At 37.5% G+C, this 22209-nt stretch overlaps 1 protein-coding gene across 1 annotated transcript in view; it reads right to left on the bottom strand.

The window, feature by feature from the left end:
- Positions 1 to 2003: 2003 nt before the first annotated feature.
- Positions 2004 to 22209, bottom strand: part of WDR11 (WD repeat domain 11) — a 34674-nt gene continuing 14468 nt past the window's right edge. Inside the window, 19 exon segments of the mRNA XM_042779527.1 lie at positions 2004 to 3925; positions 3927 to 4053; positions 4580 to 4659; positions 5027 to 5172; positions 6105 to 6202; positions 7048 to 7213; positions 7546 to 7641; positions 7879 to 8047; positions 8754 to 8819; positions 9830 to 9892; positions 10681 to 10789; positions 12456 to 12627; positions 13817 to 13931; positions 14392 to 14498; positions 14813 to 14960; positions 15391 to 15515; positions 15816 to 15924; positions 17349 to 17424; positions 19469 to 19575. Of these exon segments, the coding sequence (XP_042635461.1) occupies positions 3898 to 3925; positions 3927 to 4053; positions 4580 to 4659; positions 5027 to 5172; positions 6105 to 6202; positions 7048 to 7213; positions 7546 to 7641; positions 7879 to 8047; positions 8754 to 8819; positions 9830 to 9892; positions 10681 to 10789; positions 12456 to 12627; positions 13817 to 13931; positions 14392 to 14498; positions 14813 to 14960; positions 15391 to 15515; positions 15816 to 15924; positions 17349 to 17424; positions 19469 to 19575 (2107 nt within the window). The 3' untranslated portion in view covers positions 2004 to 3897.

The following is a 22209-nucleotide window of genomic DNA, read 5'->3' on the forward strand; positions in this document are numbered from 1 at the left end:
GAAGAATTTGAATCAGCTTGGGAAATGAACAGATACTGACTTTGCAATTTAATCTTTCAGTGAGAACACAGCTCTGCTGAACCCCTCCTGTATTAAACCTTTTAAATAAAATATTTTTGCCTTGAGTACCTCAGCAGCACCCACCTCCTGGTTTTTGAATTCCCAATTCAAAAATATCTGTGGGTCAGCATCAGTTTCATTAAAGAATTTTATGCCACTGCTTGGATCTATGTATAAGTTTCAGGTGCAAGTTTTTTACTCTGAACTCATTAATGAATGGTTCACATAAATATCAAAGTTGGGATGAATTATTGAGAGAAAGAAATAATTCTTAAAAAACCCTTCCATACCCTACTCACCAGCAATTAAATTTTTAGTTGAATACAATTTTGGGCAGCAAGTGATCATCCAAACCAAATCCTTTCCCCATTGAAGAATTGTCCTCATTTTCTGTCTCCAATCAGCTGTACCAAAAATGATCTCAGATTATTTGCTCAGACACTCAACATCAACACCCTGGGCCAGGTTTCTTGATGTATAATAAATGCCTCTCTGGCTGCAGTGTCTCTAAAGTGGCAGACTGCATTTTAATGAAAGCAAGTAATTTGCAATATAGTACTAATCATTTTTACACTGCAATCAAGAATTGAGTGTTGTCATTTTCACTAATTATTCCCCCTGAATCAATTCTATGTGTATGTGTGTATATAAACACAACCACACACTATTAAACTGATTTTTTTTGAGAAGTATTTCAGGAAGTGACCCAAGTTAGGAAATTTGAGACACTGTTGGTCAAAATGTTTAATTTGCAGGCTGCCTTTATTGTGAAACACATTGTGATCCAATTAAAACTCTAATTAGGGCCTGCTTTTACTGAAGCTCAGCTGAAAGATCATTTTCTAGCCTTTTCACTCACAGAATAACTAAATCAATTATCATAGAACTCAAATAATTTGGACTTTTTAGAAGAATCCCATTAGGAACTGAAAAGAAACAAGCCCATTTTTAAAATTCAGCTCTGCCAAGAGTGCCATGACAATATTCACTGTGAGCTTCCCCCAGGTTGTACAAGCAGCAGTGGGATGGAGAGGAACTGCCCAGGGACTGACTGAGCTCCAGAGATGGACAGATCTCAGATGCTTCACTGAGCTGAACACAATTTATGCATCCCTGCAGACTCAATCTTATGCTTTTTTTTTTTGTTTTGTTTTTTGTTGTTCATCATGGAAGGCCAAAATTATTCATATAAAGCAATGAGAGGGGAAACCAGCATTAGTTGTGTTGCAAGATTTTCTCCAACTAGAAGTTCCTCATCTAGACAACCTAAATGTCCAAAAACTTCCTTATTTCCAAAGGTTTCCTGGCTTTTTGCAAATGAATCTTTAAACAGGTAATGAATACTCTACTCTGTTAATTAAACATCCCAGTGCTGGTGTTCAAATACACAAAGAATCTCTGTATATTGACCTGCAAACACAATTTTACCATTTTCTCATTGCCAAACACAGGTTCCATTTATGGCTTCACTGCTGACAAAAGCTTCAAAATGTAAAACTGAGAAAATACAGATTATGAACCTCTGGGCAACTTGCAGTATTCACAGTGCTTTGAGGAAGGAATTCTAAAGGGGTTTAAAGGAGTTAAAATCATATTTATTTTAAAAATTCATTCAGTTCACTTTCTAGATTGTGAGAACAGAAAGGGAGGAGTTTCTTTCATTACTTTATTTCTGTGCTTTTCAAAACTCAGGATGTGCAGACCGTGTCCTGCTCTAATTTAACCCACACAAATTTTGCTGCTAAAGCCTGGGAATTAATATTGGCCAAACACAATGTTTTATTAGAACTAATATGGAAAATGTGACTCAGATGTACAAAGGGTAATCACTTCCTCTATTAAACCCAGCCCTGAGCATTGTTCCTGTCCAGAAGGCAAAATGACAACAACACTCAATTCCAGGGCAACAGATGATGGGTTTGTACTAAATCAAGACACACAGAGATTTTCAAAATATTTTTATTATTGTAATGAGACTGCAATATTATCTAAATAAACTATTACACTCTATTTTCCTCATGAAGGTTCCAGTTGGGAATGCTACAAAGTCTCCTGCAACTCACACACTTAAAAGGTTCTAGAAACATTCAGTATTAAAAGGCCTTTGCAATATGTTTAAAAAAAAAAAATCAGAGTTATAAATCCAAGTGTATACTGAAGTAGATTTATTTCAGAGACCCCCTGCCAAACAGCTTCATGGCCTGTCAAAGAACAAGTCTGGGTGTGCTCACAACAGCTCTGGGAGCCTTTCCACAAGGGCTGCTGCAAAAGCAAGAGCAGGGATTGAGCAGAGCTGTAGGAGTCAGTGTGAGCCAGAATTCAGGCCACTGCTAATTACAGTTCATTTTGATTAATTCTGTTGCTCACCTAATACTTAAGGCAAATTTCCTTGTATACTCATTTTCCCAAGCCAAAGCAACAACATAAGCACAGTTCACAACACACTGAACAAAAGGTATTTTATGGTTATTTATGTAAGATGTGGCAAGAACAAATACAACACATTGCAGTTATAACTCCTCCTAACTAACTCCCTTTTTCAGTTTGTATTCAAAAGGACTTGAACAGTCTAATTTTATCAGAAATGTTATTTAAGATTTGAACCAGAAGTTTTCTGGAGCTAGAGATGTCCCAGAGCTGATGGGAGTTCTCAGTACATATCCACTGTTACTCTAAGTAGACAACACAAAATTACAATTAAATGAGAGACTTCTATAGGATTCTTTTCACAACAACAAACTCAACTTCAGGAGCTCCAACAAGCTGGGAGAAAGAAGAATTGAGGTTTTTAGCCTAAATGCCACAGTTTTCAGTGTGCAAGGGCAGTGTCCCTTGAGCAGCCACTCCTCAGCTGTAAAATTTCTCATCAGTAACACACAGAGACATCTGACATTAGAAAGAACACAAACAAGTACTGCAACACCAAAATACTGGCAAAAAAATCAGCAAAGAGGTTTTTGCTGGCATCCTTGTGTATGTGGACCATAAGATAGGTTAGCAGAAGTAGCTCATGAAAAAGCCATTGGTTTGCCTTTGCACAATGCTTTTTTCACCTTTTGTTAATCAAACATTCAATAACAAAACTGTGACTGGGGGCAGCACCAGCAGTGTCCTGACCTTGCTGCTCTGGAGGTAAAACCTTCTGCCATCCTTTGACAAGCACAATTCAGTCCCCAGGGTGTGCAGGGAGGGCACACTTGAAAATAAAATGGAATATAACAATCCCTTAACTGAACAAAAGTGATGGTTCATGGATTTCTGGAATGTTAGGAGAGCAACATTTGTAAGTGAACCTGTTAAGGATTCCATCCCAGGCAGTTATGGAAATGACAATACAGGGAATTGATTTAAAATAACAGTAATTTTAAACAAGAAATTGGACTGAAAAAAACATGATGTTCCAGGAAAGAACTGTGTGCTTTGTGATCTCTATTTATTTTAAAATATATTTATATTTTTACAGTACAGACTCAATCATTTTTACATATAAATACAACAGTGTTGAAGTCCTATTAAGATTTGATTTTTAGAAGCAAATGGACCAGACTTTTACACAGGTATGGAAGCCTTTCAGCACATTTTTAAATTTGATTCCTGCTGCAGTTGAAAAAGTGGAAATATTATTGTATAACTTTATCATAAGCTTCTTTCCCCTCTTGTGAAAGTGCAGACAAATTTAACAAAAAAGCAACACCACAGTTCTTAATCCTGACCTCGAACATATTTAACAGTATTTGTTCAAATCACACAAATCAGCTACTACAGTGAATCAAGAGGAAAATGTATCTTCACCAGTGGGATCCCAGCCTGCCAGAAAACCTCAGAAACACGGAATTTTCACTCCTGGGTCACCTCCTCCTTCGCCTTTGAGCTCAGTCAGAAGCTCCTTCCCACTTTCTCCTGCTTTTGAGGCAAAGAGAGCAGCTCCCTCCTTAAAGCCCAGGAGCTTCAAGCTTCTGGCATAATCTGCATACACAGCATGGATCAATTTATGTAAATGAAGCATTAAGGAAAACACAAATTAACAGCAAAACAAAAAAAAAATTCAGAATCCTTTTTTCCCCCATTCTTACTCCTTGGCTCTCCCAAGGTGAAAATGCTGACCATTGCTACCAATTGTGCTAATCCATGATTGTCCAGCACAAATAAGGAAAAAAAGTTGCTTTAAATCCTCCTTTTGAACTCATTTTAGTATTTATAAAGCAACATGCAGAGTGCTGTAAACTAAACCAGACACATTTCAGATATACTTAAGTACCTACCATGATAGAATGACATAAATTGCAACAGAAATTGTGATGTCACAAAGGGTTTTTCATTTGTTAGATCTGAAGTTATCTACATGACTTATTAGTGGCATTTTTTATTTGGTGATGACTCCATAGAACAGGATCAGGTATTATTTACCATTATTATTTATAGTATATAATACAAAAGTTTGTGCAACTGCTCAGTTTTCCAGAACACCAGGTCAGATGTGAAGGTTTAGTGAGCAAAGAGCATTTCAGAAAAAGGATATTTGTATCATCATTTACTTCAATTGCTCCATACTTCAGACAAGCTTCTACAAATAAAGCTGCTCTATCAAAGTACCTCATGCTGTTAAATGGGGGAAAAAAAAAGAGAATAATTTGTTAGGATACAAAACAGAAAAGTATTCCAGGACATCACACCAAGACACTTGCAGAGAGGCTTTCTAAAACTTTCTGATATCTCCCTTTCCTCCTTGCACTCAGGAACTGACACTTGTAAATTTTTCAGAAAGATCAGGGCTGAAGTTACTCAGAAAAAATCACAAATACAATGAATCATTACTGCTTGGTCCATGGGTGCTGACAATCTTAAAGCCTGTAGTAAGTGAAATGCCACTAGTAGCTCACAAATTAAAATGAATTAAAGAAAAACACGCTAAAATAGAAATAAGTGTGGACAAGAGGAAACACAGGTTGTGCTGTTTCACCTTTACCTGTGCAACATCTCTGCAACTTTAGTGAAGCAGCCAAGGGACAGGAGGACAAGAATGGCCTTGGATTTCTGGTTGACCTGCGGGGAGCAGAGGTGATCGACCCAGCGGCGCAGCACGTCCGCGCACTCCTCCGAGCTCAGGCGGACCTGTGGGGGACAGCACAGCCTGAGCCATTCCCCACACACACACACAGCACTCTGCTGCTGCTCTTCCTCCTCAGCAGCACTCTGGGCACATGCAAGAGCATCTGAAACCATCATTTTGACATAAAAAGTATGCATATTCCTTGAATTAATACGGCATTAAGGAGTATCAGAGGTGTCTGGGTATAAAAATACTTCACTTGGGTCACTCTGTTTTCACATGGGATTACATCATTTTTACCCCAAGATCTCCTAACTTCTCTAAATCATGAAGTTACTCTTCATCCTTTACTGAAGACTTGAGGACAAAAAATCTTTTCTGAAAAGCATTATTCTCTCATTTAGAAAACCTAAGTACAAATTCTGCCATTCTTTCTTCAGGAAACACAACAGAAACTTTATTTAAGAGGCACTGAAAAACCCTTACTGACCCCTGCCCATTTATAATGTGGAGAATTAATGCTGTGTCTGGCTAGTTTTGCTGTAATTATGGCTGCACACAAAACCAGAAGGTGATGCCAATCTATGTGGGTGTGGTAATTTTGGAATCAGCTCACTCACTCCATACAGTTCAGCACAAAGTCACTGCCCAGTTACTCACCCACATCCAGCAGTGAGCTGTTGGAGTTTATTACCAACTTTATACTGCTGCAGCTATATGGACCTTCCCAAAGTGCTGAAAAATTAGAAAATTGAGTATCCCAAGCCTTTTTAGCCCCCAGCTCTGTAATGTGGCAACATGGGCAGACCTGTGTGGTCAGAAAGCAGAAGAATCTGCCAGCGCTGATTGAGTGGACTGGCTTCTCAGATCTGAATGGCATTTCTAATTGATGTTTCAGTTACTTAGGGAACTTGAGCACCCTCCTCAGCCTCCCTAAGCACAGATGCTAACAGCTGCTGGGTGTTAGCAGCCTGGGAAGTGAGGAACTGCACACCTTGGCCAGCCAGGCTGCTCGGTTCCACTCGCCGTAGGTCTGCAGGTAGCGACAGGCGTCCGCAGCCTTGTCAATCAGACACAGCAGCTGCACCCCCTCTGCAACACAAAAATGCACTCCACTCAGGAAATCCAGGGGAAAAGAGCTGCTATCCAAGTGTGGGAAAGGATCTCCATATCCTCAGCACATGAAGATGCTGAGACTGCTCTCAATGTAACCTGGGTGCAGTTACTGCATTATTGCTCTGGGTTACAGAGGCCACACAAAGCTCTCCTTTATTTTTGTTCTGAAATCAAATTTAGGGGTTCACAGGACTCCTCATCATAGAGACATGATGATCTTTGTAAATTCAATAAATAGATTTCATAAGTAAAATAAGTATTAAAAGTATTAAAATAAGTAGTTCTTTATTTTAATCTAATGTTGTCCACAATGCAATTATTAACAGTCTATAAAGTGGAAATTTTAACTTTCTCAGCATGTCTGAGTATTTCAGTTATATGGTTCCAACTGAAATATTTCAGTGATGTTTCAGCTCTTGCATTAAGCAAAATTAACCTTGTACTGGTACAGAAAAACGTTATGAAAAAAGTTCTGAACTGACAAGGAGACGAAATCTGTATTTCATGTTTTGCAACAGGCACCAAATTTTAGTTAATTCTTTAATTAGAAAAGTGGAAAATACAAATTATGTGCTCAGCTTCTTTTTGTGCAAACAACTACTAAAAGATTTACTCCAGAAGTAAGTTTTCCAGTGAAAATAAATCATGACAAGCTGGAATTTATTACTCAGTTACTGATCATTTTTGTGTCAACTACTCTGCATAGTGCCTACTACAGCACATGTAAGATCTGTCACAGCAGGATTCCCTCCTATTTCCACTGGCATCCTTAAAAATGATGGGAATTATCAGTTTACAAGCAAAGAAAGGAGTTCTTTTACCTGCAAGCTTTCCATTGGCTATCATGTTGGTTGCTACCAGTTTAATGGTGCTTTGAGATGGCCCTGAGGAGGTGACAGTTGTGACCAGGCAAGCTTTGAGTGAATCACAGTAATAATGTGCATTCTCTGAACTGGTTTCTAGCAGCAGTTGCACTGCTCTGTCAGTCTGGCAAGAGAAAAAAATGCAACTTTGACCACAACATATTAATTTTGTTTGAAAGCCTTTCTATTTTTACCCTTTTTAAGACATGGAACAAATAACAATGAAAGTTATTCTAAAACAGGCTACAAAAATATCTCCCCATTTAGTAATGACTAAGATTCATTTCAACAGGACATTTGCACTGAAAACCCACCATGAATTTAACATAAGAATGCAAAAACTCTGCAGTGGGCTCATACAAGTAAGAAATAACAAACAGAATTAGAAAAAGCTTTTCTTGAATACACAAAATAGACAGAGAAGAAGAATAAAAAATTCAAATATTACCCACAAACCTGGCCCAAGAGAAGAAGTTGATCAGCACATTTCCTGGTATGATCATATGTTGATCTCTTCACTTCCTGGAGATTTACCCTTTCCAGCTGGAATTTCTGGACAAAGAAAGATAAATATTTTAAATGTAAGCCTACCATAAGAAATAAAACCAGGCATTCAAAAGATATGTAAATATCTTGCCAGTTTTTGGAACAGCCTCTATTTTTAAGTACCAGGAATGTTTTAATCCAGACTGGTATGTTACTAATAAAAGTGAAATATGTACAGGGAAGTGAGTGTTTATTGTGCTGATGACATTCCTATGACATTTGGTTTGGAACTCTTTGACATACCTGGAAGTAAGAATTTTCACACAATACATCATAGCATATATCCAGAGGATTAACCAGCTGCTCTTGAAGGACAACTGTGTCTGATTTTGCAGGTTTTTCCTGGCATAAGCTGTGCAAATAGTGGGCAGCAATAGTCCAGAAATGCAGTTCAGATTCATCCCCATACAGTCTGAGAAGACACAAAGCAGGATGTGAAACAGGTTTGTATTTTGTCACACACCACACAAAATGTGATTTATTTCATTTTCTCAAGGACTGTGCATTCCTGTGGACAACACAAGTACTTTGCATTATCAGTGGGACAAACCACAAGAGAAGATGATGGAATGTACATTCAGCAAGGTAAGTTACAACAGCAATTGAACTCCAGGAAAGTTCAGCATAGAAATATGTGGAAATTGATATTTATAATTATTTTACATTTAGTCACTGGTATTCTCTTTCAACCACAAGTTACTAAGTTTGAAAACCATCTCTGAATACAGTCAGACTAAAATTAGCTCAGTTCAGGCAGAGGAACCACACAGAACAAAGACACTTGAAATAAACCCCAGGCCCTGCCCTGTTTGTACAGAACTATTGTCAAGTTCTGAATGACATTTTGGGGCTTGAACAACTAAATGCCATGTGGCTGCCAGAACTGCAGTGCCACCAAGACTGAGGGAAGTTCCTTGTATCCAGCAAGGAAATAAAACTGTTTCAGTGAGGTAACATTTGCATTTTGATCCTAAAACCACCCTACTATATGGGTAACAAAGCAGTTCAGGGACTGGAACTAACTGGGTGAGTTCCTAAACTTCAGCTCATTCCTGTGCATTAACAGCATCAAGATTTTCCTAGGAAACATTTCTTAAATTTATCTGAATCTCCACTACCTGGCAACCAGGAGACATCTCTGCAGGAGTGTAAAATCTGGATCAAGCAGAAGTTTCTTTATGTCACTGCAAAAGAGAAAGTGTTAAAGAATCTGTAAAATGCTGGGCAGGTTTTTTTGGTTGGTTGGTTTTGAACACAAATAGGATACATCACATACAAACTGAAAAGATCAATCCCCAAAATGCACAGTTTCTTTTCTGAAATGAAAGAAATTCATCTGTGAAAGCAATTACAACAAGAATTATATAGAATTTGAAATATAACTGGTCTCCAGGAGCAAATGCAGGGAGTCCATCAGGAACTCTATCCTTGCAATATAGGGAATCACCAGCAGGGTGTATGCAAAGCTGCCAATTAGTCTGCAGTAATTCTACTAATTACAATTACAATATTAATTCAGCTACAAATCATCTTGCAGCTATGTAGTGTCATAGCAAAAGGGATGCACATGCATGAATTTTGCTTTTTCACAGATGTTTCAGACTGGATAAAAATAGGCTGTTACCTTTTCTATCCTACTAAATGAAAGGACAAAAGGAAAATGAAAAAAATTGTCTATTTACTAGTTTAAACTATAATTTTCAAGGTTTAAATTGAAAATGTCAAAATCTGCTTTCTGTGTAAATAGAGCAATGTGCACCAACATTACTCTGGAACAAAGGATTTTTGGAATAATTTCTTTTCCTCTGAGCTCAAATATCCTAACAAAGCCTGGAGTATTTAAGTAGTAATGTCCAATGCAGTCTGGATCAGCATAAAGAACCCTTAAAACCCCTGAGAAGGATTGCTTAAAACATTCCAAATGCTCACAGGTCATTGCAAATCATAAACTGACCCTATCAGTACCTTTAAAGCATCAATTTTAAATTTTCATAAAAATTATATAAAATATAAAATTATATAAAATTACATAAAAATGAACTTTTTTTAAAAATAAAAACTGTCATTATTTAAGCATATATTTAGAGAGGCAAAAAGTGTTCTTTCTTCATTAGCTGAACTGCCACAAACTTCAGATTTTTTGCCATCCCAGAATTTCATAGCTTACACAAGTGATAATAGGAAGAATTCTTACTTGGACAACGAATTCAACTGCTCTTGAAGAAGGTTTTTAATATTTTCATTCTCTGGATAATCACTGGATTAGAAAAAAAAACCAATAAAGGTTTTCTGTGTTACAAAAAGGACAGAATGATCTGAAATGGTAGAGCACTACTTGTAGGAGAAAAACACAAGCACATACATGAAAACAATCTTTCACATTCTTTTGGTAAGCCATTCTTGCAGGTTTCTTTATCCAGTTACCAGTTCCAAAACAACACTGAAAGATTGGGTTTGATCCACTCAACCTCACAGACAGTGCCAATCTTTCTTTTCCCATTTTTCTTGTTTTCATTAACCTTAAAATTAATAAAAATGGCAATGCCTAGAGCATTAATATGTGAGCATGAGCCAGTCCAGGACACAGAAATGTGCTCCTCTGGTGATGTGAGTGTGGCTGTCCAAGAGCACAGACAGGTCTAGCAAGACATCAGAGTATCACCTGCAGTACACTTTAGGAACAGCTCTGACTGCTGTTTTAACTTCTAGAACAGAGAGAACACAGTTTTTCTCAGAAGTAATATAATGCCATAAAAATATTGCCAGGACTTAAAGCAGACTGCAGTTTTTAATAGCCAAGTGCTACTGAAGGCCAGAAGAAATACCTGACCTTAGAGCCTTATCTGCTTATTACTTTTAGTAATAAACAATGAACTAATTACATTTTTGACTGTCCCCAAGAGTGAGGAAACTTATACATCCAACAGTTATTTGCACAGAAAGACTAATAAAAGATGTAGGCTTTAAAAAATAATAGTATGTTATATATAGCTCTATATTATATATTTATATATATAAATTGTATATATATATATTTGTTCTTACATGTCCATAATATCTAGAGAGTATTTCTCATCCCAAGGCTGATGCAGCAGGAATGCTTTTAAAGCTAATGAGGCCTTTGGAGCAAGCAGGTATGGACACCAGACAGGTTCTGAAACAAAAGGAAAAGATTCATTGTCCACAGGGTCATGTGCAATAATTTTCTGGAAGTACATTTTCTGTGTTTATTGATCAGAAAATGTACTTCCAGAAAATGCACCACAGAAAATATCCTACCAGAAAATACACCTCCAGAAAATGTACCACAGAAAATGTACACCAGAAAATGTACACCAGAAAATGCACCTCCAGAAAATTCACCACAGAAAATGCACCACAGAAAATGTCCCAGCTTGTTTGCAAGCACCAGGAAAATCACAAATAAATGTCTTTTCACATACCCAGCACAGGCTGCTAGACATAAAAGCTTATCTCTAGACTCAAGCAAAACCATTTCATAGCAGGTACAGGGTTATCAACCACGCTGAAATGAGAATTTCAGGACATTCCATAATGAATTCAGCCATACACTCCTGGAATGCATTACACAGGCATTAGGCAGAGCTGTGTATAATGATTATTGCTGCTACATGGCCATGGTGCAAAGTAAGTAAAGCTAGACCAAATATATCATAAAGCATGTTTAGTTTTGCTTTGTCCCCCTAATTCCTACAGTATAATACAAATTAAAATTAAAGCCCATCATCTGGAAAGGATGGTGGGAGTTTAATAAGATAAAAATTATACATGGTGTTGTCACATAAATGGAAAAGTCACTAAGTCAGTACTGAGCACAAGGTGTGGGTGACAGGCAGTAAATGCTACCCAGTGACTGAGGAGTAAAACAAAACCAGCTCCATCATGAAATATTCACAATTCCTCTGCACTGAGTGATGCAGGACTCCTGGAACTGTGATTTGGTAATTAAAACTTTACCACAGAGCAGGGGCAGGACAGCTCAACCACAGGCAGCCTTACAGCTGGCACAGCCTCACTTCACTGTGCCTGGCTTTAAAACATTCATCTTTATAATTTAATATTGCAGAACATTCATTTGATAGCAAAAATGGCTGGGATAAATTACATGTTCCCACAAACAAGCCCACACCACAGCTCCCCACATCCCAGTTTATTACATATGTCTTAGAATCTACTGGGTTTTAAGGAAATGACTTAGGAAATTGTTTGAGTAAAGGTAGGATTGACTCAAAAGGCAACAACAAGAAGAGTTATTTGGAACACCAGCAATAATAAATACAAAAAAAATGTAGCTTAGTTAACTACTTAAATATTTAAATTCTCTTCTTAGACATATGGCTAAAAAGGCAAACAGCCCTAGTATTACTATTTTAAAAGTCAGTTTGAACAAATGAATCAGTCTACAGACCCCTCAAAAAAATCTGAAAATACATTTCCACACATAAATAAATGTTTCTAAATCATGCAATGAGTATCAGTGATGCAGGTACTGATATCTAAATGATGAGCCAATGCTTTTTAAGTCAATTTGCTAAATACCTATACAAAAAACTCTTGTTCTGTTCATGTGTACTTCAATTAAAATATTAAGAAATATATATTATTTAAGAGATTAAACTTGTATTAATAAACCCATCTATATGACCCAAGCATAAAAAATTACCTGTATCAATGAAAAGCAGCAGAAAGGCATCAAAATCTCCACATGTGACAACTCCTAACAGAAGTGTTGAGCTCCACTTTGCAAACAGGAGTTCAGAAGTATCAAGCAGAGGAGAGCAAAACAGACAAGAGCATACCTATTAATTCCTGCTCATCCATCCTGAAGCACGAGGCTTTCATGGACAAGTCCAGCACTCGGATGCATCCATCATCTGATGCCAGCAACACTTTGTCTGACGTGCACCAGTCCACATCCAAGATCCGGAAATTCACGTTTCTCCCACTTCTTAAACTGCTCACCATTTGTATCTGGAAAAGTTCAAGTTTTTTTTTTTATTTTTATTTTTAGCAGCCTCTCCATCAGCCAGTGTGAGGCTGTGTCACGCAGGCCCAGGAGGCACAGCACAAAATTCACGATGAAAGGTGAAGTTAGCCATAAATCATTTCAATAACATCTTTTCTGGAGAGAAGAGAATTTAGAAACCTTGGAGTAGGTCACTATTTCCCAATTTAGAGCTGAGAAAAAATCCTTTTAACCATTTTGAGCTGCCTTTTTGTTTCTTTTCTAACAGGACAGGATCAGATGTATAATAGAACTGAGGCTATAAAGTTTTACTGTAGATATTCTGAAAGACTTCCAACTGAAAATGTGAATTTAATTTTAAATGCTTTCATGTAGGAAACTCCTAGAAAAAAAAAGCATGAACAGCTACAGGAGTATCTTGTGGCATCAAAACTATTCAAATGTGCCTCAAGGAGAGGCTCATTGGGTAATATCCTACTCTGCTTATGTAATTCACAGTAGTTGTTCATATCTGCTGTCCAATTCTTATCATCAGTGGAGTTTCATATTGCACTAATTAAGTGTCTGAGTTTGGAGCTGGTGCTCATTACAAGTGAACAGGAAAAAAATTAAAATTCCTGTTTCATACCCTGATACCCTGAACTTATTCTGGGGGCTAAGTTAAAACAGTACAATTACATTTCCTTCCCCATGGTACTCTAATCCCCTGAAAGACCAACAAAGCAAGCCCCAGAAGGTTTGTGAACACAACTACAGAGTTTCTGAGCAAAGAGAGAAGCTAGACAATGCTAATGAACAAGTGGCTGGATTGCTGGTATTCCCTAACAAATTAAATCTATTGACCATACACAGAAGAAACCTGCAGTGAAAGCAATCTCCTGTCCACAGATCAAAGTCTCAAACTGGGGACTCCCCCTTAAATTTTCAGGGTCTGCCTCAAAACCATTCCAAGAGGATGACAAAGAGGATCTCAGACATTGTCAGCTTTAAGAGTGGAAGATACTTCTCACTGATGACAGCTCAAAGATGCTTTGTAAGGAGTAAAAGTCTGCTGAGAAAAGTCAAATGACTTTATCATACAACTGTCAGCAAGAAATCCTGACCCAGTAAAACCCAATCCCTCACTCATCCTGACTTCCAGAGGTGAGGTGTGGGCTTTGAAGAGAAGTGCCTATCAAACCCACAGCCACTCACCTCTTTTGAATCCCAGATTTCTGCCCCATCGTTGTACATTGCCAGAAGTTTTTGATTTCCTTTCCCTGGGGCAAACCGTATTTTTTTCACCCAGCTCCGGTGTGTAGGAATCCCCCTAAGGAAAAACAAGATTAGGATCCACCATTCTACACTCAATATTGTAAGAAATTGAATCCTTACAGGAACTTTGCAGATCCTGGTATTGCACAGACTGAGGAGAACAATCTCTATATACCCACACACAAATTATGCCCAGGTTATGAATTTATTCAACTAAAATGATGAAATGCTTGGAATAAACATGACAATGTTGAATGTTTAACCAGAAGCCATTGCAGATTTAATGTAAAAAAAGGTATCTAGCTGGTTTTAAAACCCTGATTAAATGTTAATTCTTCTGAAAACACAAGAGATTAAATGTAGAGAACTGAGACACAGTAGACATTTTCTGAATTTTTATTCCAAAATACTTGCATTTTTCCCTACAGTGAAGAACAAAAATGAGGAAGGATGAAAACATCCCACATTCTAATACTCATCATCTCATGTCTGACAGATTTAATTTGCATTCATACCTGGATACTCTAGCTCTCAAATCCCAGAAGTTTAGGTTTCCATCAACATCTCCAAGAACAAGGATATCCCCTTTCCAGGCAATACAAGTAATGCTACCCATACTTCCCTGAAAATATTTAAGAAGCAGAAAAATATCTTGTGATTAATAGACTCAAACACATGAATAAATATTTCAACATTAGTATTCATTTTAAAAAATACTATACAACATGATACACCAAACTCTACTCAGTTAAAGCAGGAGAAATTATATATAAGACTGTGAAAACAGAATTGCTCTCAGTTTTTAAGCTGGAATTCAGATTTCAGATACTACATTACTGACCACTTGCTGCTACAAAGCTCATCCCTGATTTCTTTCTTGCAATCAAAACTAAGCAAAAAATTAAAGCATCAATGATATAAAAAATTGGAACTCACATCTGGAGGAATTCTTGCACTGTCTTTTACTGAGTTTCCCTCTACTGTGAGATGATAAACCTGCCCATCAGCACCTGTGAACACAAAGTGCTCTCTGGCAGAGATGTTCTGGCTCAGCTCTGATTTACTTTCAGCTTCCTGCAACAAGCTTTAAAAAGAACATAATGAGACATAATTATTTCTTTCTTGAGATCAGAATTGCAAGACAAATTCTACCTAATGCACAGAAACAGCACAAAAAGAAAAAACATCCTTCTAATATAACAAGTATCCTTCTAAACACTTCAGTTAACAGTTAACTGTTTATTACTCCCACTCTTGTGAAATGTCCAAGGGCAAGTAACAATTTTACTTCAAGAACCAGGTAACCAATGGACTGCCACAGACACACCTGAGAGAAACAGGTGCACCAAAGTACATCAAAGTCCCACACACAAAAACTAAAGGGAGCCCCACAAAGTTGTTTTGCTTGCTGTGTACTCATGAATCAGTTCCAAAATATTCTTTTCATTTGGAAAATGGCACATGGGGGAAAAACAACAATTTCTGTAGCCCAGGATTCCATCAGGAGCAGATACCTGATCACAGAGGATTCCACACTGCTGACTTCAGTGTCTGATGCCACAGTCTGCCTGGCCATGGCCTCCCTGGCTGCCAGCTGCTTCTTCCTCAGGCTTTTTAAGTTATGGGAAGGTGACCACTCCTGTGGAAAATGGCCCAGGGAAAATGGAAAAGACAAAGGTTTATTCCCTGAATTTATTGGGGCTTTATAATGATTTCCAAGGAGATTGCCTTCTGTAGTACCTCCCTCCATCACCCAAGGGGCAGAGCAGATTTCTTCACCACAACCTCCTTTTTACCTGCCTCCATTTGGGGACAGATGAAATGTTAAAGCACTTATCTGTATATGCTACAGCTGCAGTAATGCTGCAAAATTGTTCTAAGATTTTATATTATTTCAGTGTATCACGTTTATTAAAAGGTAACAGAATTTATTCCTTACCAAAGCAGTGGCTGCAGGGAAGTTTTTAGACATTTCTCTGAGCAGAGTACAAGTTCTGACATCCCAGATCTCCAGTGGTTTGTCTTTAAATACCACAGCTAGATACTGCCTGAAACAAATGAGAATTTACTCCAGCAAGAGTCCTTTGAGCATTTTACTTCACATGTGCTGTTCACAGCAGCACTCTGGAGGGCCTCAAAAACCACGAGTTAGGAGAGCAAATCAAATCCCCCTCTGATGCTCGTGATTCCCTGGAGTTACTGAGGAGCAAAAGAATGTCTGAAAAACAGTTCTCTTCAAAGCTTACAGAATTACAAATTTCTGACAGGTGGTTCTGCACAATTACTGTGGAGGAGACAAGGGGAATAATTCAGAGAGAGCAGCAGCACCTCTGATCTCACCACGTTCAGCCTGAGTTGATGGCACAAAATACCAGAAAAACACAAGACTGCAGGCTGCACAGAGTATTTTCCCTCCTGCAGATGCATGGTACTTCCTAATGCTGAGATAAATGAGCATAAAATCACCTCACACTAAAACACTTGTCAGTCATGTCTTCAGACTGTTTATCTGCAGAACTGGTGAGTGTCAACACCTTTAATCTGCCACTTTTCACATTTAACTTGAAAACAGAGAAGCCATGCAGTAATTTGTCCTCTCAGGCACTGCATTCATCTCACTGCACGTGAACCTCCTTTCTTTTCTCACTCAACACTCTCCAAACTCTTCATCTAAGCCCATGGCTGTTCTTAATTTTAATGCATTATTAAGAACATTATATGGCTGAACTCTTCCCAACTCTCTGGAACTCCTACATACAAAAATATTTCTGTGCAAGCTAGGGACATCAGTTTTTTTCCTCCACTGTAAAAAAGAAACTTTTAAGATTTAGAAACAATGCCCTATTAAATTCAATACTACCTTAATTTCATTTATACAAGAAAGTGAAATAATTTTCCGGAGCACTACAATTATTATTTTTGATACAATGAAGATCAGGGCCTCCTGTCACAGACCTGAGCTCAAAATAATGAGAACTTGAAAAGAAACAATTTGGTAATTTATCAGCTGACTTTTCAAACAACTATATCTCACATTGGTTTTCCAGAAGGCAAGTATTATAAAGGTGTGAAATACTTACTAAAGCTAAATAAATATGAATAATCATTTAATCTTTAATGCCAAACTTCCTAGATTCGTAACAGAATCAAAGCTGAAAAAAAACAGTTCAGCACTTTTATTCTCTTTAATATTATCAAAAAGCCTATTCAGTAGACACAATTCCTGTAAGAAATAAAATATTAATTATTGATTTTGCAATGTGATTGGATCCTGAAGTGACAAAGTCAACCACAGAAACATTCACAGCTTTTTCACTTGGAATTAATATTCTGAGGCATTTTCCTCTTGATGCTGTGGAATATTTTTCTATACACTCTGAAGACCTTTTCTTTCTTGGAATGCCTATGATGCCATGAGGATTTTCATGCAGTACAGTGAAATTGATAAAGTTGCCAAGGCTGATGCACTCACTTCAAATGAGACACCTTGATCATTTCGATGGCCGGCTCGTCGTTGCCTCGCTCCCCACGGAACGCAATGCTCCTGCCTGGAGCACAAAGCAGAGAGCACAAAGTCAATAAAACAAACCAGAGACAGAGAAAGAGCTGACAAACTGCTCTGTGTGTAAACAGAACCAGTTTACAAACACTCCAAATCACCTGGCATCTCTAACGCTACTGGTGCCATTGTCAAACTTTGCTGCATTTCATTTTATTGCAATCATTAAAATCCCAAAGTTTACATTAAATATATTGTAAACTCTGTCAAATCGAACTCCTGACTCACTTCCAGAGCACAGCAACTCAAATGGATGCATCAGGATTACATAGAGCCAGAATTCAGAGTTATTATTTTCCACTCAAAGCCAATGAGAAATTCTCTCCTTTCCCCAAGGAGGAAATTCATTAAAGGATTTCAAGTTTGATAAGAGAAATTAACTCTGCCATGAACAGTGACAGTATTTCATTTCTCACTTCCTTTCCAGCTAAAATAGTAAATTTTGAGAGTTTATAATCTCATCCCCAACAAAATTTTCATCCACTTGTAGGAAGTGTTGCAGAATTATAGGTGTTAGAGGTATCAGTAAAATAAATAGTGAGCTACAAACAGCATCTTTTGTGCAAGTTTCATTCTCCTCAGCTCTTAAGGAAAATTCAAGCTATAAACTTTACCTCCTCTTGTAGCTCACTGCTAAATTACTTAAGCAAGCTACATGAGTAAATGTATAATGAATAAATAGTTATCAAGAACATGAGTTAGAGCTCTCCTGTCAGAGGCTACTGGAATTCTCTCTCCTCTATTTTCAGTATCTTAGCAATTTTCTTTCATATTTTTGCTCAGAAACGTACATGTGAATTTTGTCAAAGTAAATCTGAATTAGCAGAGTTTTCCTAAGCCTAAAATAGAAATTTGGGCTCCTAAGTGAGGGAAGAAGCAAAACTCAAACAATTAAATTGCTGTGCCTTTCTTGAAAGCCTTAAAAGAGGAAATGTACCATTTTTTAAGCAAACCAAATGTTAAGGTTTCAATATTCACATTTACTCCTTGGTTGCCTGCAGAAATTCTGAACCTTTTATGACTTCTATCCACAAATGTTCTACACTGATTCACAAGCTGAGTGAAAAATCAGATTCCCATTTTACATGAGATTAACTTCCCAGTGCATGTATCTTTTCTGTTTTGATCTTAGATGAACAAAGGACATTACATGGAAAAACTTTAAAATAATATTATGCTAAAATAACCTCTCTGTGCAGAACCCTGGAAATACAACAACTGATGTTTTTCCATAATCTTTAAAAAAAAATTAAAAATCACTTTACATAAAACAATTCAGAACTAGCCATGTGCTACAAGATTTAGGCTCTTCAATTAGAACTTAAATGGCTCCAGGTTTTCACATTCAAAAAGAATTGAAGATTATTGAAGTGCTTCATGTTCTGGGCTAATCTCCCCAGTTATATCTCCTTCTATTGTGCAAATATTGAGTTCATTACAAATATATTATCATCCATAATGAGGCCAAAATAGTTGAAAAAACACACGTAACTTGTTAATTTTGCTATCAACAGCATCTTTTAACAGTTATGTATTTTTTAACCTTCCCAATTCTTTAAAAAAGTACCAGTTTTTATAGTTTAAAATCCATTTTACACTCATTCACACTTCAATTCTGGCCATGTGCCTGGCAGGCTGCTGAAACAAATCCCAATAAATGGTTCAAGTATTTCAGGAGCACATGAAACAGTGGGTGCAGATTATGACAAAACACACTTAGAAATATGGAAATATGTGCAGTTGGTGAACAAAATCCACCATTAATACCCTGTGTGGCTGCTTCTAAACCCTCTGCTGATATTTATTCATTGAGTAAGTCCAAGATGTTTTTGCAAAGGTGTTGGGTCAAGTCTGTCTGCAGAGCACCAGACAAAACACATCCTGTGGCTTCACCAAGACAGTTAAAGCTCCTGTTTATTATTTTATTTTGTCATGACAACAGAAGGAATAAAATAATAATAATAATAGTCAGAACTTGTCACTCCCCAGCAAATCTTTCAGCTCCTGGAGCAGATTTCTCAGGAAACACAAACCTGTTGGAAGGTCCACCAGCTGCAGCTCATTCCTGACCAGTCCCAGATTGTTGGGTGTTGATGTGGCAAAGGAAATGAAGCCAGTCAAGCTTATCCACTCAATTCCCCTGGGATCAGAAGGACATGGAGCATATCAGCCAAAATATTTGAATTGCTGGAAGTCTGAAGTATTTTTTTCATGTATGTTCTTGAAAACCCAGCACAGATGTAATTTTCTACACTTTCTGGAAATATCATATTTAAGCATAAAAAGAAGCTACACATAAACAACTATGGTGTGAATATAAAGTTACTGAATTACATTTAAGAGCAGCTTTATTTTCAGACTGCATTGGCTCTGCTTTGGTTAAAATAAAACGTTCAGGTAGAAACACAATTAATTTTTGGAAAAAGCCCTTGGAGATACTTAGCACTAGAGTGGATTAAAAGCCCTGCTCTGATCCAATCAGTGGTTATTATCAAACAACTCCAATTTCCAGCACACAGGAAAATACTTGTGTGGGTGACAGTGTGGGTAGACTTCATTCTTTCAGTCCAGAGAGAGGAGAAATAAAGATGATACAAAAAGATTTCACAAAAGAACCAAAAGCCTGGTCTTTTGTTTGTTTTTGTAATTTTAGATCACACCAAAGCAGTTCCCAAGCAAATCACGTGGCAGTGCTGCAAGGATGTCAAGTTCCAGTGCTCAGAACATACTGGCAGAACAGATGGATTCTCAGCCTGAATTTCAGGGATTTCAATTCCTGAAACATAGCACAGGGCAAAAGGGACAGAAAGTGGCACTGGCTGGGACTGCTCCTGAACAAGATGCTTCTGCAGCCCCATCTCCCACACACACCTGGTGCCTGCAAAAACTGCCTGGGAAATAAATCAAGGAGCTCTTCTAAAGAAAATTGAGCTCTAATGCACAAATGTGCTCAACTTCATTTTAACACATATAGAAGGATTTAAGGTTTCCTCAAAGCCTTCAAACACAGATTACTTAACAACTGCTCCCAGGACAAGTATTCTGTTATATCAACTGCATGTGCAGTATGAGAAAGATAAATAACAGTAATCATGATTTACTGTCAGTAAATCCAACTGACACTGCATGAAGTAGAAATTTCCTAAATACAGTGTACATGTGAAAGCAGAAAGCACTCCCATAATATTCTGCACATGCAATTTACAGCCATATTTATATTATTTTAGTTCAAGCTTTTAAAACATGGGAAGCTTTCTTTTTAAACCCTCAAGAAAAGTTAAAAATTCAGGGCTCAGTCCTTTTACCAACAGGACCTATGGAAGTTCAAGCATTAATTTCAATCAAAATGAGAAGCATTCAATAATTACTTGAAACATCACAGGCATGAGTGAATAGAAATCTACAGCTGCAGTAATGGGTGACACTGCAAGTCTCCAAAGGGTCATAAATCCAGAGAGCTTTCTGAAATGGAAGAAATGTGGATTCTGACACCTTTCCATTTATCTGCTACTCAGCTATGTTGTTTGGAATAAGTCCACTCCTAATGCATTGTTATTGCTGGTAGTTATTCACCATTCTCCTGCATTCTCCTGAAGCGTTTTCTACACTTCTTTCATCAGCTCACATTTACCAGGGCTTTTTTCTGTGCTGCTGCCTGGCCATCTGTCAATACCAATAAAATTCTACAGAAACCCAAGACACTCAAAATGAAAAGGAAACCTTAGCTCAGCTAACTGCTTGCACCTGAAACAACATAATTTTTGTCACTGTCATACATAAAAGTTGAGAATCTGAAGACAGTGGTTCACATTTTAATGATGAAAACAAGTAATACCTTTTTATTGAAATAGCAAAAGTTTCCTCATAAAAATCATCTTTGCTACCAGAATTAAGGGTTACATTCAGCTGCCAGCCACTTCTCAGACTGAATCCACTCCTTCAAAATGTAACATTTAGAGATTCTATACATTCAACTGGTCTCAGTTACTTCAGGAGTGAGACTCCCTTGTTTTGATTAATGTTTCCAATGCAAACAAATCACAAAGTGCACTGAAGTGGATAAAACCACAAATTACATTTCTGGTTGGGAATAGATTGTTGTGACTTTGTGACATGGCAGCTGCTACTTAAATTTAAGGATTTTAAGAAAAAGAGAAAGGCAAAATGGGAAATGAAACCATATGTGCACCCAAAGTGCTGGTAGATAGTTTTCTTTCTAATTTCTCTATTCGAGGAAAGTTTTTTTAAAGAGGTGATGAATGTTTGCAAAGCAGTTTCCCAAAGAGCACTCAGCTGAAATTCAAATGCTAAAACAGCTTCAATTCAACTGCTAAAATCTGGATGCAATGTAGTAATTGTCAAGTCATGCCTGCAGGCCACAGACACTCTTGTTACAGTCAGTGAGATTTTAATTTTAAAAATAAAAGCTGTTGCAGCCTTGAACTTGCTGAGCTTCAGTGAAAAAGAATGAGCAGCACTGCTCCAGTCACAGCTATTTTGCTACCAGAATAAGCAAAAGCAGCACTGAGATGCAAATGTGCCACTGAACTGAAAGCTGCACTGCAGGCATTTTATTTGCATGTCTCAGATATATTCTTCTCTGCACTGAGGATGATTTATTATTATGGTTTATTGCCTAGTGTCCACAGGTATCAGATTTGGTTATTTCATGGTTCTTGCAGTTTCTCTTAGGAATGATTTGTGCTTCTCTCTGTCCTGAAGGAATCCTGACCTCCTGCTCCCAGTTTCTGCCAGGCCAAAATCCCCTTATTGA

Source organism: Catharus ustulatus, chromosome 8, assembly GCF_009819885.2.
Source record: "Catharus ustulatus isolate bCatUst1 chromosome 8, bCatUst1.pri.v2, whole genome shotgun sequence".
In the NCBI taxonomy this organism is placed as follows: Eukaryota; Metazoa; Chordata; class Aves; order Passeriformes; family Turdidae; genus Catharus; species Catharus ustulatus.